Genomic DNA, 13,836 nt, shown 5'->3' with positions numbered 1-13,836 from the left:
GATCAGTGGTGTTCCAGCCGATCAAGCAAGACAGGCAGTACTTGCCCAGTAAAGTACTTTTCTAAATTACCAGCTGTATAAAATGAAAATTACTCAAGAGTTTTAAAGTATTTTTACATATATATATATATATATATATATATATATATATATATATATATATATATATATATATATATATATATATATATATATATTTTGAAGAGCAACCCTTAAGGCTTGTCCACAGGAAGTGACTAGTAGCAACATGGTAAGAAGAGACTAATGAAAGTCAATGACATTCAGCCACTTGGGAGCACTGGTGGTGTAAAGTGACCAGGTCTCAGGTTAAACTTTTGTTAACTTCAATGTGAGCAACTTAAATGATCAATGAAGTGAAGGATACAATTAATTGCTATTAAATGGCTGGTAAATACTGTACGCTACAGGGTTACCTAGGCAACCACTGTGATCAGTCAAGGGTGGAAAGCAAAGGGCAATAAGCAAATTGGTTTAAGTGCTGGAAAGTTTATGTAGAGCCATGAAAATAATTCAAGTGTTTGGTGGCAAAACAGATGATATAAAAGATGGACGTGGTTTCCATGATTGAAAAGTGAAGCCAACACAAAAGCCAACTGCATTTTGTGCAGGATTAAAGTAAGTAGGCTAAAGGGTGTTGCAAAAAGATTTTTTGCTCTACAGAAGTCTAAGGAAGCCTTGACCCTGACCTAAAAAATTACTTCCCTGTTCATTCTGTTCCTTCTGACTAAGCCCATGAATTTTCTCACAAGCTCCAGCTCAACCCTTACGTGTCACATCTACATCTAAAACATCAAGACATCACCATTATTACATCCATCTATTATACTGCAAATGGGAAGCAGCTAAATATCCTTAGTGGTAGATTATGCTGTGACTCCAGTGACCCATTTAACATACAGCCAACAATGATACTGATACTCTTTATAATTAGCTGTTCTTTTATGATCGAAAATGGAAGTGTGTTATTTAATCAACATTGAAGAGCCATTTCAGGCATACAGTATGAGAGAGATGACGAGAAAAGAGAGAGATCAAGTAAAGTGAGGAGAGTTAAAGATAACTGTGGCGATGTGAGACGAGGAGGGAGAAGATATTTTTTGCTCCCTGGTGCCAAGAATTAGCCCTGGGCAGACGGGGTTATAGATTTACCTTGAGTGAGCCAGTGATAGCTGATATCCCCATGACAAGGTTATGCCACAAACACCGGGAAACTGCTGACGTCAGAATACACACATTATACTACATCAACATTACTTGTTGCCTTATAGTAAAACCATAAACCTGTGACCAAACCGACTCAAATTCAGCTCTTTCAGCTTCCTGATGAATCCCCATTATCATGCAGTGTTTTTATGGCACATCATTAACTGCTGCATTTGCCCTTCTACGTAGCCAATGATCATTACTGCTTCTCAAAAGAATGACTCCAACCTGGCAAATAAAATAAATACATTCCCATGGTTTTAAACTTCTTTGAAAAAATACATCTATACAACATTCTTGTGGCATTCATGTTGTTGATATTTCTTCAGGGACACTACTTTTCTCTTTCTGTATACATAGAAAAACCTATCTATTCATAAGTGTTCATGGACACAAAAAGTAAAGTCCTCTTGGGGGAGATAAGAAGTGGTGAGAAGAAATGTGTTTAGGTACCAAACTACTTGGGTTAAGAAAAAGACCATGGTCTGGGTTGATAAAAAAAAAAAAATAAAAATCAGTGTTTCACAGGTTTAGTCAGGTTTCCAAGAAAAGAACAATTTCACAAGAAATATATAACCCAGGAAAAACAGCTGGAGAAATAGATCAATGGGTTTGAAGGCTTATCAGATGCCAACACACTGCACAGAAAGAAAGAAAGAAAATTGTACAACACTTCAGAGAGACACCCATGCCCAACTATAATTAAAACTGACCAAACGGCACTAGTGTCATTTCAGACTGTTTGAATGTTTCACTTTTGAGTTGAAAGTATTATTTGCTTAACTGATTACTTGACAACTTTGACATTTTTGCAAAGCGTACTGACATTTAATTTTTTAGTTAAGTTACTGTATAAAACACACATTTGATTTATATTGTTTGTTCCTGGAGTTTGTGAATCCATTTTCTCCAGCTGCAAAATATATAAATAATTAAAATAGCCATTAGTTGCAGCATTCACTCATCCTATCATTTCCATTAGGATGAGTGGATATAAAAACGAAAAAGAATACAGTTGATTTAAGGTGGCATTCACAATCTGATCTGTTGCTTAATTTCAAGGATTTTCTCCACTTAAACTGAAAGAAAGACAGATTTTACGTCCTATTTTTTCAACTCACAAAACCCAACATAAGACACTGCACAGAAAATTGTTCCAATGAACCGATCAATTTTGCTCAAAGTGGACAAGAGAAGTGAAGGGTTCCTATAGCCATATGAAAGTTAGTCTGGTCTACGCAATTTTTTCGAGTTGAAAGATTCCCTAAAACAGCAGAGTCTGCATCCGATGTCTTAGGTTGTTTTAAGGCAAGATTTTCCTCTGAGACTACTCTTTGGAATTATGTAAAGAATTTTAAGCACATATGGGCAAACATCTGTTATGAAAATGATTTAGTGGCAGATGTAGGAATGGACTTCTTATATTTAAGTTATTATTTTTTAATTCCTACACCATGTCTTCTCATAAAAGCTTAATTGCCAATGAATAAATTAATAAAATCACCACGAGAGCACAGCTAACTCACATCTAGCTGACTTCCTGTAGGCCAAGGAAGTGATGTCCATTTTGACCTTGATGTTAATGAGGTCAGGGGTACTGACTCTCTGTGACAGGTGGCTAACCCTGAACTAATTATAGCCTCGGGCTGGTCAATGTATACAAACACAAAAGCCCAAATGTCAGCATGTGCACGCAAGAGCAAACGGGAAGCATTTTAAGCACAAACAAAGATGCATTTGGACAAATAAGCACATACGCGCAAGTTGTCAAGGGGATTCAAACACTGGACCTGACGCTGATGTCCAACTTCAGCTAAAAGACTGATAGTTTACAAAGTGAAGCTGTCAATGCAGTGAGGAATATTTATTGATTTCAAGTCAGACCTATTGATCATCTTCTAGGTGCTTTTGTGTGTCAGTGATTTCGTCTTAACTTCGTCCTTGCACAATGACTTATGTACAGGCGCACACAGACAGACAGCCCACACCTAACCGCAGGGTGTGACTGCTGACGCTTTTGGCTGGGGTACACGTTTCTCCCCCAAAGTCCCACACCTCTCACGTCACAGTCGAACAGGAGGTTGAATGTGTGGTGTGATGGCATAAAACGGGACATTATGTTTTCTTCTGAAAAAGTTCCTTAAAGAGAGGAAGATTTAAAGTATGTGTGTCCCTATGAGTGGTACCTTTTTTATGTATTTTCAAAATATTGTTTTCTTTACAACAAAGCCACCAAACCAGTGAATTTAAGTCACTTAAAACATAACAGCAGCTGACACAGCTGCCTGAAATCCCAGTCTGTTCTCTGTAGCTGATTCCTGTTATCTTCTCCTTTCTTCTCTGCCCATGCTCCCTGCACATCCATCTTTGTCTTTTTTCCCCCACTCACCCCCCACAGTATTCCCTCTGGGACCACCCCTCTTATCCCGCTGAGTGTCTCGTACGTGCATGCATGATTATGTGTGTGCATGTGTGTGATGGGAGGCTGCATCGTGACAAAAGAGAAGCACCTAGCCTTCACTAGACCACCACATCTCAAACATTTCTCTTTCCTCCTGTGTGTCAGCTCTCATTCCTCCTTTACTTTCCCTCTTACTAAGACCAATTTTATCCCTCTAAACTCATCCTTCCCTCCTTGTCTTTCTCTACCTTTTTCTTTGGTTCGCGAGACCGTTTCCTTGACTTCTTCCTCTCCTTCTCCTTCTCTTCCTCTGCAGCGAGGTTCTCGTCCGCCTTTTTCTTCAGCTGCGAAGCGGCATGCGCCATGGTTCTCCAGCCCAATTAATCCACACAGGTGGGAACTGAAAAAGGAGGGATGAATGAAGGAAGGGAGTCTGGACCCAAAGTCTCCCCTTTAGCCTTATCTTCTTGGCTCCTAATTATCTTTTTGTTCCTCCTCTTCTCGGCTGTTCTTTTGTCAGAGAGTGAGCCCTCACAGGTGTGTGAGAGGGAGATTGTCTGAGGACTTTCCTGTCCTCGTTTTAAAGATTTGGCTCTCTCTTTTGTGCCTTATTTCCCTCAGCAGCTATCCACTGAGGTCCAGTTTGGGGCATGGCACAGACAGGACATACTCCTCTCTTTCACCTCTGCAAAATCCACGGCTGACAAGACAGCTGCTTCCACTCAGAGCTCACAGTGTAAATGAGTGCCAAATTATAACAAATACAAAAAGAAGAAGAATTTCCTTTAAACATTTAGGATCCACACACAGTTGAAATGGTCCTCTTGTTAATGAATAGTGTATAAATGAAAGCTTAGTTACAGGTAGATTAAGAGAGCTTCAGGGATGGAGGTCCAAAAAGGGGGCTCAATCTCCAGCCCTCAGCCCAGCAAAAAGCTCTGTCTGGGTGTAAAGTCTGGTCCTGTTGCCTGCTTGACTGGTTCCCAAAGTCTGCTGCCTGCACCTGAGCACTGAGCCATCCTCTATGTGCACACACACACGGTCCGCAACGCCTCGCCGGGACACATGAACAGCAGGGAAATGACAGAGGAAAGGAGGTTTAGATAGGAGAAGGAGAAGGAGGGGGAGGAAGAGGAGGGAGGGGTGCAAAAGGAGGGGGCAGAGAGAGAGAGAGAGAGGTAGAGAGAGCAGCTGGGACAGCACAAAAAAGGAGGGAGTAGGGATGGATGAATACCTCTGCTTAGTACCAGCTGGCTATGGCTGAGCGATAAAGAGAGAAAGGAAGATGAGACTCCATGCAGGGTACATACAGTACAAACACACAATGGGAGTCCAGCATATCACACCGTGCAGAGGTCTGCAGCCATGACGCTCTGGTTACGAAACTTCAGCATCTTTGCCATCTTGATCCTCATTTTATTTCCTTTACATATGAAAACAAGGGCAGTTGAATACATTACCACGTTTTGTTTAATCAGAGTTTAACTGTCTGAATCATAAAGTATTACGCAGAGATCAATCTAATACAAAGCTACAATAATAATGTTTAACTTAGCTTTTGACAAACCATTCAGCATAAAGGTGCACTGTACATATAAACCCACACACTTAGTATTCTTTGGTAGCTTATAATAACAGCTAAGTATATTTTGTGACTTATGTTGCCATTGCTTTTTAATGCGAGAATACAGTGCTAACCTGCAACTGAAGTAGTGAAGTGAAGCTTTTATTTTGAAAGTTGAGCTAAATCTTATTGTGTCATGTAGAGCCAGCCTGAGGCATAAGCCGACTAAGCAGCTGGCGGGAGCCCCCAAGAGCACCTGAAATGTCACACCAGACATTTGATAAATGTATATTTATATAGTAATACAGTAATCATACACAAGACAGTGGAATATTTTGATAAATATGTCTCAAAAAGGATTTATCGCTCTGGTCTGAAAAGAAAAGAAAACACAGGATAAAGGTATTTTTCTAGGAATAATTACATTACACTCATAAGCCATGATAATGGCTGTGCTCGATGTATAATGCACAAATGAGCGTCCATGGCAATATACAGATAATATTGGCAGTGCTGAGGTCAGTGGATAGTGATGGGATTAAACGTGGGCAGGGACCCCAAATGAAATTGTGCTTAAAACCCCATCAAAGCTTGGGCTGGCTCTGGTACCATGGATTTTAGATCAGAATATCCAGCTCTCTTCAATCTCAAATTGGTGAATTGATTTTGTCCTATCTGGGTGAGGACCTGTGCTAGCTGAGAAACTGGATTTTTGTTGTCATGATGATATGAAGATATCAAAACCCTACACAAACAAATCCTGGAACAGAGTGATTCAAACACAGCATGCATTCACACTCACATTTAGCCTTGCTTAATAAATTTTTCTTCTTTTTGAAGTATTTTGTGCCTATTAAAGCAGAACGCCATATTCCTGATATATAGACATTCATAACAATAAATATTGGATAATGCACATCACAGATTGCCTTTAGATCATTTAGTTCTCGTGGGGATGTGTGTCTCGACTTTACAGCATACTATGTTTTGGAACATTTAGTTTAGCTGATGTCAGTCGTTTATTTCTACACTGTCTGACTTTTTTCGACGTCGCCCCCTGTTGGCCGTGTTTTCCACTGGCTTCCGCTGTACTTTTTGTTCAGTGGTAACTAGGAAATGTTGGTATCCTGGTATACACTAAAACAGGATGGCTTATATGTTGATCTTTTTATGGAGGCTGCTCATTAATAAAATATGTGGGATGTCTTTAAAATGTGCCACATGCTGCGAGGAAATTCAGATTAGTTAGCATTGCTTACGCAAAGGTAACTTGTATTATATTGCTGGCATTGTATTACCGGCAATGGTGCATGCATTGAGATTTCACACAAAACATTTCAGCATCATACTCAGAACACTGAGAAAATATTGAATATTGAATTAATGAAAGAAACTTACTGTAACATACTGTGTAATTCCATTATGTTAAAAATGACAGCCTGGTAAATCGCAAACATTTTGACATCAAATGTAGAACTAAATGAAAAACGTATATGCAGACATGTTCGGACCAACAGATCAATTACTGGGATACTATTGAGATACATATTCATTTTAAATTAAAATAATCAGATATGGAATAACAAGACCTTAGAGGCAACTACTTTCAAGGAAGCATTACCAACCAGCATAAAATTAATGAGAAGCAGAGATCCAGTTTGTTTCCTGAGGTGATAAGAGTAATGAGCAACAAGCCACCACATCTCCTTAAATGACGATCATTCATATTTCCGTATATACCTCACAGTCAGTGTGTAAAGTCAGAAAGACCATGTCATAAATGCATTTCTAAATCTTTTCATTTCTTATTTGGGGTTTCCAGGATGTGTGTGATGAGTCCTGCTATGAGCTCATTTCTGGATACTGCAGCCTTTGAATATTAACAACATGGGCGGGGGGATGGTCTATGGTAAGAACATGTGAGAGCAAAGGAGCCTGGCTATTGGTTGCCTGGGATATGAGAACGCTGTATTTTTTGCTGCTTTTCAAAGGGTGGTCCTACCTACAAACAGACAATAACAAAGGGGAGAGGAGAGAATGTTTCATATGAACAACCAGCATCTTTTTTCATATAACATCTATCTTCTGTTTTATATCCTTTTCTTTCTATATTTCTAAGCTATAATTAGGCCCAATAATGTTTTTTATGATTTTGATTGGCAAGACATAATGAGCAAGACATAATTTTATTAACTGTATGCAGTGTGACTGAAGATAACACCATGGGAAAGGTGTTAATATCATAATTGGGTGTTTAGTGTGGTATATCTATGCAGACACAACAGCTAAGCTGCACTACAGCTTGTGCCCCAGATATTGCCTCTGGCTACAAGCCAGTGAGTGAATGGACAAACATGACACCATCACTCAGTTGCAAATGGTGCCTATGTGCATAGCTACTGTAAAGAAAGCTTGCTAATCTTCCAGTAATAACAACTGACTGATGAAGGAAACAGTTTTCCCAGTAAAAGCAGCTAAAATAGCTCTTCAATGCCAAGCAAAGACACAATCAGCAACAGCCAGACTTTGCCATACTTTCAGTGTTTGCTATTATCACTGTCTGTAGATCTCTCAAAACTATGGCTGAAAAATGCAATTCTTTGTACAGTTTCTGATGTATAAACTGCAAATAAACAATGCACTATTTTTTATCCTTATATTTGTCCAACCCCCGTCAATGTATCCACACACACACAGAACATGACCTGGCCAGTCAACCAAAATTCTGGCAACTTTTCTTTTCCTTAGCCTGGGACGATAACACTGTGTGAATACTGATCAGCTGTTTTCTGTAAATCTAGTTGCATTTTAATCTGAATTTGAATATTTCACAGACATGTTACAAGTGAGTATTTTATTATTTGCACTGCTACTAAATGGCAATATTTTAAAAGATAATGATAGATAGATAATGAATGTCACAAAAGGTTATACTGTACAAATACTAGCTGTGAAACATTAAATTACAATTGTGCAATAACTAGAGGGAATTGGACTCAGCCAGTTTGGCAATTGTCTCGTGCAGGGCTGCTTAATAAAGCTGTTCCAATACAACAGGTCAAAGGTTATAGCATAGGACTGAACGCATATGCAATTTGGGAATGCATCAACAATGCTGACTCCCAGTCAATCCATTCATTTACTGTACTGAGCGTCTTTTTCAGTCCCCTCAACTATCATGATACATATTTAAACAACCTTAAAATCAGAAGGAAAATGTTCCACATTCAAAAATTCCACTCAAGCTAATCACATCCTAAACTCTAGTTACTGCACCATAATAAGTCATCAGTCAGTCAGTGACATCAGGATTTATTGGACTAATCCTTCATTATCTCCATCTGTAAAAGGAGCTTAAGAATTAGAATTACTGGACCTTACAGTCCCTTTGTCTGTTGTGAAACTGGGATTAACAGCAGGTGATTTCTCTGTACACGGATCAGATGTTTAAAACTATTCTTTAAAAAAGACAAGGGTGTTTGTAAGTTGCTTGCAGTCTCTGGCAGTGTCTTTGCAGTGAAATTACCCTTCTTTCAGACTTTCTTTCAGCCTACTCACAGAGGAAATAGCACACTCAGGAAAAATGTCATGATTCCAAATGTGGGTCAGCAGCAAACATGCCAGCCAACTGCATTTTCCCCCCTTTTTACTCTTTCATCATCTCCTCCTTTCCTTTCAGTCTATCTCTGATGTTTTTCTTTTATCAATCTTTCTGTCCCTATGCTGCTGATCTAACCATTGCCTGCAGCAAACTACTCAGCACACATACACATGAAACTGCAGTTAATGAAGTCTTGGAGGAGTGTGCATTACAGGGTAGAAACCAATATAGCAGATGATCACAGTATGGACCTGAGGGAAAACCAGAGAATTCCCCAAGATAAAATTGTCCACAAACAACAACTATTATCCATATGAATATGTATGAATTATAACCCATTTCATCATCTAATAATGCATCAGAAAAATGGAAAAAAACAAAAAACAAACAAACAAAAAAAACAGAATAAGAATCCTTAAAATTCTACAACTTACATGGGCACATGCTACTTTGTTCCCTGGGTTGATCATTTGCAAAGAAGCATTTGCAAAGAAAGGAAGAGCTCATCAAACTATCAAGGAGAAAACAAACACTCATGTTTCATCTGCACAAACATTCTAGACAGTATTTTATATGTTTGGGTCTAATTGTTCAGGGATCGGCAGTAAAAGCCAACAAAACAGCAGTCAGAGAGTGCCTTTGTATTCATGTACGTTTGTGCACAAAAGAAAAAGTTTACCTGCAATAATTTCATATCTGCTTTCATAAAAAACAGGACACATCCATCCTGGTGCACAAAATGAACGAGAAAGCAAAATGAATGGATTGCAAGCTGTTTAGTGTCGTTAACAATGACGCCCACAGATAATAACTGTGGTGTTTGGCTCCCTCTATTGGCAAATCAATTTCATACAGCCAGGTCCCTGCACAGCTTTAGTTACGCGGTGGAAGCAAATTTGCAGACATTAAATTCACAGAGACTGTTTCCTGTCACCACGAGGGAATGTGCACATATATGACTGTAATCCAAACATGAGAGCTGGGCTTTTGAAAGATTTGGCAATATAAAGGTTTTGTATACTATCAGTTGCACTTCTGATCACTTGGGGGCAGCATAGCACAGATAAAAATATCTTCCTGCGGGCTTGTTCAAAATACAATATTTAGAAGTTTGAGTGGCATTCACGAACAACCTAATTCAGTCCCTGTATATGTAAAATGTGAAAATGACTTGAAAAGTCAAATTTAGTTTAATTATCAGTTAGTTTTAAATAAAATAAAGAGCAAGGACCTGTCGATAATGACTCTTCACAGCACTCAAATTATCATCCGCATGAATATGTCCGGTTTTATCGAGCTGATTCGCTTGTTTTTCCTGTTTTGGTGTTTTTTAATGCAACATTCCTTCATAGAGCTTAACATAGGCAAGGACGTCAGAACAGAAAACATGCTCTTTTTCACCTGCTCACAAACCAGAGGAAACTGAGGAAAGTGTTTAGGCACTGAACATAGATTAAAGTCATTCAGAGTTTGTTTCAGCCTCCACCAGAGCACCAGGTGGGTGAGGATTACAAGAGCAAGACAAAAGCATCAGATAATTTGATGTTCCATTAGTGTACATATACCTCATGGAGTTTCAGGGACTCGCTAAATAATCCCGAGTGGTATCCTTAATCCATTTGGAGCACAACTCTCCACCTTGTTCATTAAATTTAAGTGTCTCTATAATACAGCACTCATTTGCCCTGAGTTATGTCCTGATACAATATCCTGTTTGAAGAAAGGACATCAAACTTGATGCAGTAAATCTTTAACTCGATATGCAACCTCACTGTGACTCCAAATTCCACTTGCCAGAAACAGGAATCATTACAACTCCAGTAACAATGATATTTCAAGTTTAATATCGCTGATTCATGCACTTCTTAACTCTTAATCCTAGTTTGCAGAAGAAAGCAAGCATATAACACAAACAACACCATAAGCAGATTACTGAATTCCCCAAACCACAATACCACAGCCACAAATATAAGCTGCCAATGTGAAAAATGTATGTTACCAGTGCAGGATAAAGCAAATATACCAATTTGAGCCTCAATAAAACAAGAATGTCCCACCGCAGTAGCATATTTTCTTCACAGTTTTTTCTTTTTTCTTTTCTTTTTTTTTTATTAGTTCAGGTACTCCAGTCTTAGAATTATAGTGATTTATATCTTGTAAACAATACTGAACTCCACTTGTGTTAAAAGCCAGGATATCTGCTGACTGACAAGCCTCATCGCTAACAACAGGAGAGCCGGATGTCCTATTGTTAATAAGTGGCACTCCTGCACTGGTCCAACCAGTATCTGCCTGCATCTGAGTTTGTCAAAGATGCAGAAAACACTGAAAATTCACACACCAAGGGACATGAAAAAAGGTATAAATGGAAACCTTGACCAATCAGAGAAGACTATAAGGCCTTGAGCTGCTGCTGCTGAATCCTGACTTAAATATTGCATGGCATTTAATGAATTTAAAAAACAAAATGCAGAGGTCAAAGGTAAGAGACCATCTTACTTGGCACATCATCGACATCTGAGTGGATTTAGGCGTGAAGTCAGGGTTTTATAAAAAATAACATCATTTAGATGCACGTGACATCTCAGATAACTGCTCGGCCACACTTATTTTAGACAAAGTCTTCATACTGTAAGCTATCCAATTCTTTATTTTAAATAAAATACAAGAACCTTCTGTAGGAACTTTCTTTCTGTAACTTTTGTGGAGGGGATGTGGTCCTAATGGAAAGTCATTCAGAATTGTTGTTTGCTGTACACCATACATACAAAGCATAAACAAGAACCAAAAGTTTGCGCTTTTTCCAGGTTTGACTACTGCTTAGCAAGAAGTTGGCCAGTGTTTGCAGACAAGAGGGCATTTTTCGTGCAAACTACAACAATCTGCTATTGACCAAAGCTACGATAAGAGGGTTTTGGTAAAGCACTCTCTTTGCGACAGCCAGCAACCCCCAGCAGTCACTCTCAGACCAGTTGGAGAATACACATTTTTATCTAGCAACCTGTGGTTGCCAGGATGTTACTGAATGGTTTCTAAGGCTCTGTGACTTAGGCATGAAACATCTTTCAATGACACAGTTGCAGTACAAACACAAGGATAACATCAAACATCAGTCAAAGTTGGAGATAGTGAAGCTGGAGTCAGAAATCCTGTGGAGATTTTTCCCTGGCAGTCTTTAGGTGACTTTAAACAGCAAGTGCTGCCTTCATAATCTGTAAACTGCTGGGAATATTTAAGTCTGTGTGAGTAAATTCACGGCCAAAAATCTGGTTTATTGTGCAGTAATTATTATACTCTGATCTACTTTTATCATGCAATAATAAATATTACTATATTACATTTAAAGACCGATAAATTTCTGGTTTGCACCGATATATAAAAATTTGTAAATACGGCTGTTAATATTGCAAATCCAAGCAGTTGTTGGTCTCTACTAAATACACAAATAAATGACACATCATAGCTCTTGCAGTGACTCTCAACTGTCATGTCTAAGAAGTACACTTATTGTTTTGACATCACATGGCCTCTGTCTCCCCCGGCTGTTTCTTCACTCTGTCTGATACTCTCTGCAAATCTCTCTCTTCCTCACGCACACACACACGCTTTATTCCTTCCACCCTCTCCACAGTGACAACGCAGATATCCGACACAGTACATTGCAAATGGACCTAAACTAGATAAGGATACATATAACAACATAATACGCTCTGCAATGTTAAAGTAGCTGTTGGATGATGCTTGGAGTCTGCAGCAGCAGTCAGGCAGATTAGATCACATTTGGAGGCAAGGGGGTTTTGGGTGTGGCTGGTCCAGACAGCCCATAAAAAAAAACATCCATTAGCAGCACAGTTGAGTTCATAAAGGAAGATGCATGTAATAGTAGCCATCATACATCCACCTTTTCTCGGACCTCCATTACCACTGTAGCAAAACCTCTTTTTAAATGTCAAAGCAGACCAAAAATTCACATTTGAACCCAGATCTCCTGCTTCTCGAATGACCTTTGGCGCAGATGCTTTGTTTGTTATGTGAGCCCTCATGTTTGAGGAGACAGTGCAACCAACTGACCAGTTGACTTGTTTTACATGTGGTGAGGCCAGCAACTGCATTGCATCAGTTTTGGTAAAGCTTTAGATAGAACTTAATTAAAAGGTATGTATTTACAAAGTGTTTGTTATCATAAGAAAGCCCTTATAATACAATTTATTGCTATATTAATATTCTTGAAAATCTATAACTAGTTATAAAAAAACTAAAACTTAAAGACTTTAATAAAAGCCTTGAGTTTCTTATAAATGTTTGCAGCACTATAACAAGTCATTGTTTTTTTAATTGTTTATTAATAGTATTACATACTGTACTATGCACTTTATTTGTACTTAACCATAAATTTCTTAACAGTTAAATATAGTATTTGCATATAACAGATACTGAATGAAAACATAAATGACCCCACTAAGAGCTGTCACCTGAATCTCTGACTGCTGTTTTGTTTTTTAACTCAAACCAGAAGGCAACTAAAAACATTTAAACATTTACAAGTTAAAGAGCCAGGACATGGAAGAGAGCTTCAAGAATGGAACTAGACTGAGAATCGGTGAAGAATATTGCTCCGTAAATGTTGCATCAACCATAGACTGAATAGAATAGATGGACATAGCCACCACCCACTGGTTTGTTGAGTCTCATTTCAAAGCCTCAATTTTAACATTTTGGAAGCCACTATGTTGGCGTTAAGGAGCCAGAAGTGGCCTTATTTGAACAACAGATGACAACTTCAGCCAATGCAATCAAGTTTGATTAGAAAAGTGCATCCATAGACTGTAGACCGGTTGCATCACACAGACACCTACTAATCGGTGCAATCAGAACAAATAAAATATTACAGACTTCTTAAGAGTTTGCTATGCCAAGACATGCTAAGTGGCATGCAACTGCGATAAAAATGCTCCCAGAGCCACCAACTTCAAAAGGGGTCTAATTGAGTAAATCCAAATAAAAATTTTAAATAAACAAGCGCAGCACAGTTAGCACTGTTGGCTC

At 38.6% G+C, this 13,836-nt stretch overlaps 1 protein-coding gene across 8 annotated transcripts in view; it reads right to left on the bottom strand.

The window, feature by feature from the left end:
- Positions 1-4,685, bottom strand: part of LOC146568864 (ankyrin-3-like) — a 128,033-nt gene extending 123,348 nt beyond the window's left edge. For all 8 annotated transcript variants that reach the window (XM_085285193.1, XM_085285195.1, XM_085285196.1 and 5 more), the window contains exon 1: positions 3,874-4,685. In XM_085285193.1, the coding sequence (XP_085141319.1) occupies positions 3,874-3,990 (117 nt within the window). In that variant the 5' untranslated portion in view covers positions 3,991-4,685. The remainder of the gene's footprint in view (positions 1-3,873) is intronic.
- Positions 4,686-13,836: the final 9,151 nt, after the last annotated feature.

This window comes from Mchenga conophoros, linkage group LG8 (assembly GCF_057382185.1).
Source record: "Mchenga conophoros isolate Kocher_MC1m ecotype Shallow Benthic linkage group LG8, M_conophoros_male_GT1.1, whole genome shotgun sequence".
Taxonomy (NCBI): domain Eukaryota; kingdom Metazoa; phylum Chordata; class Actinopteri; order Cichliformes; family Cichlidae; genus Mchenga; species Mchenga conophoros.
Note: the sequence above shows the minus strand (reverse complement) of the source record. Positions and strands in the feature narration are given on the sequence as shown.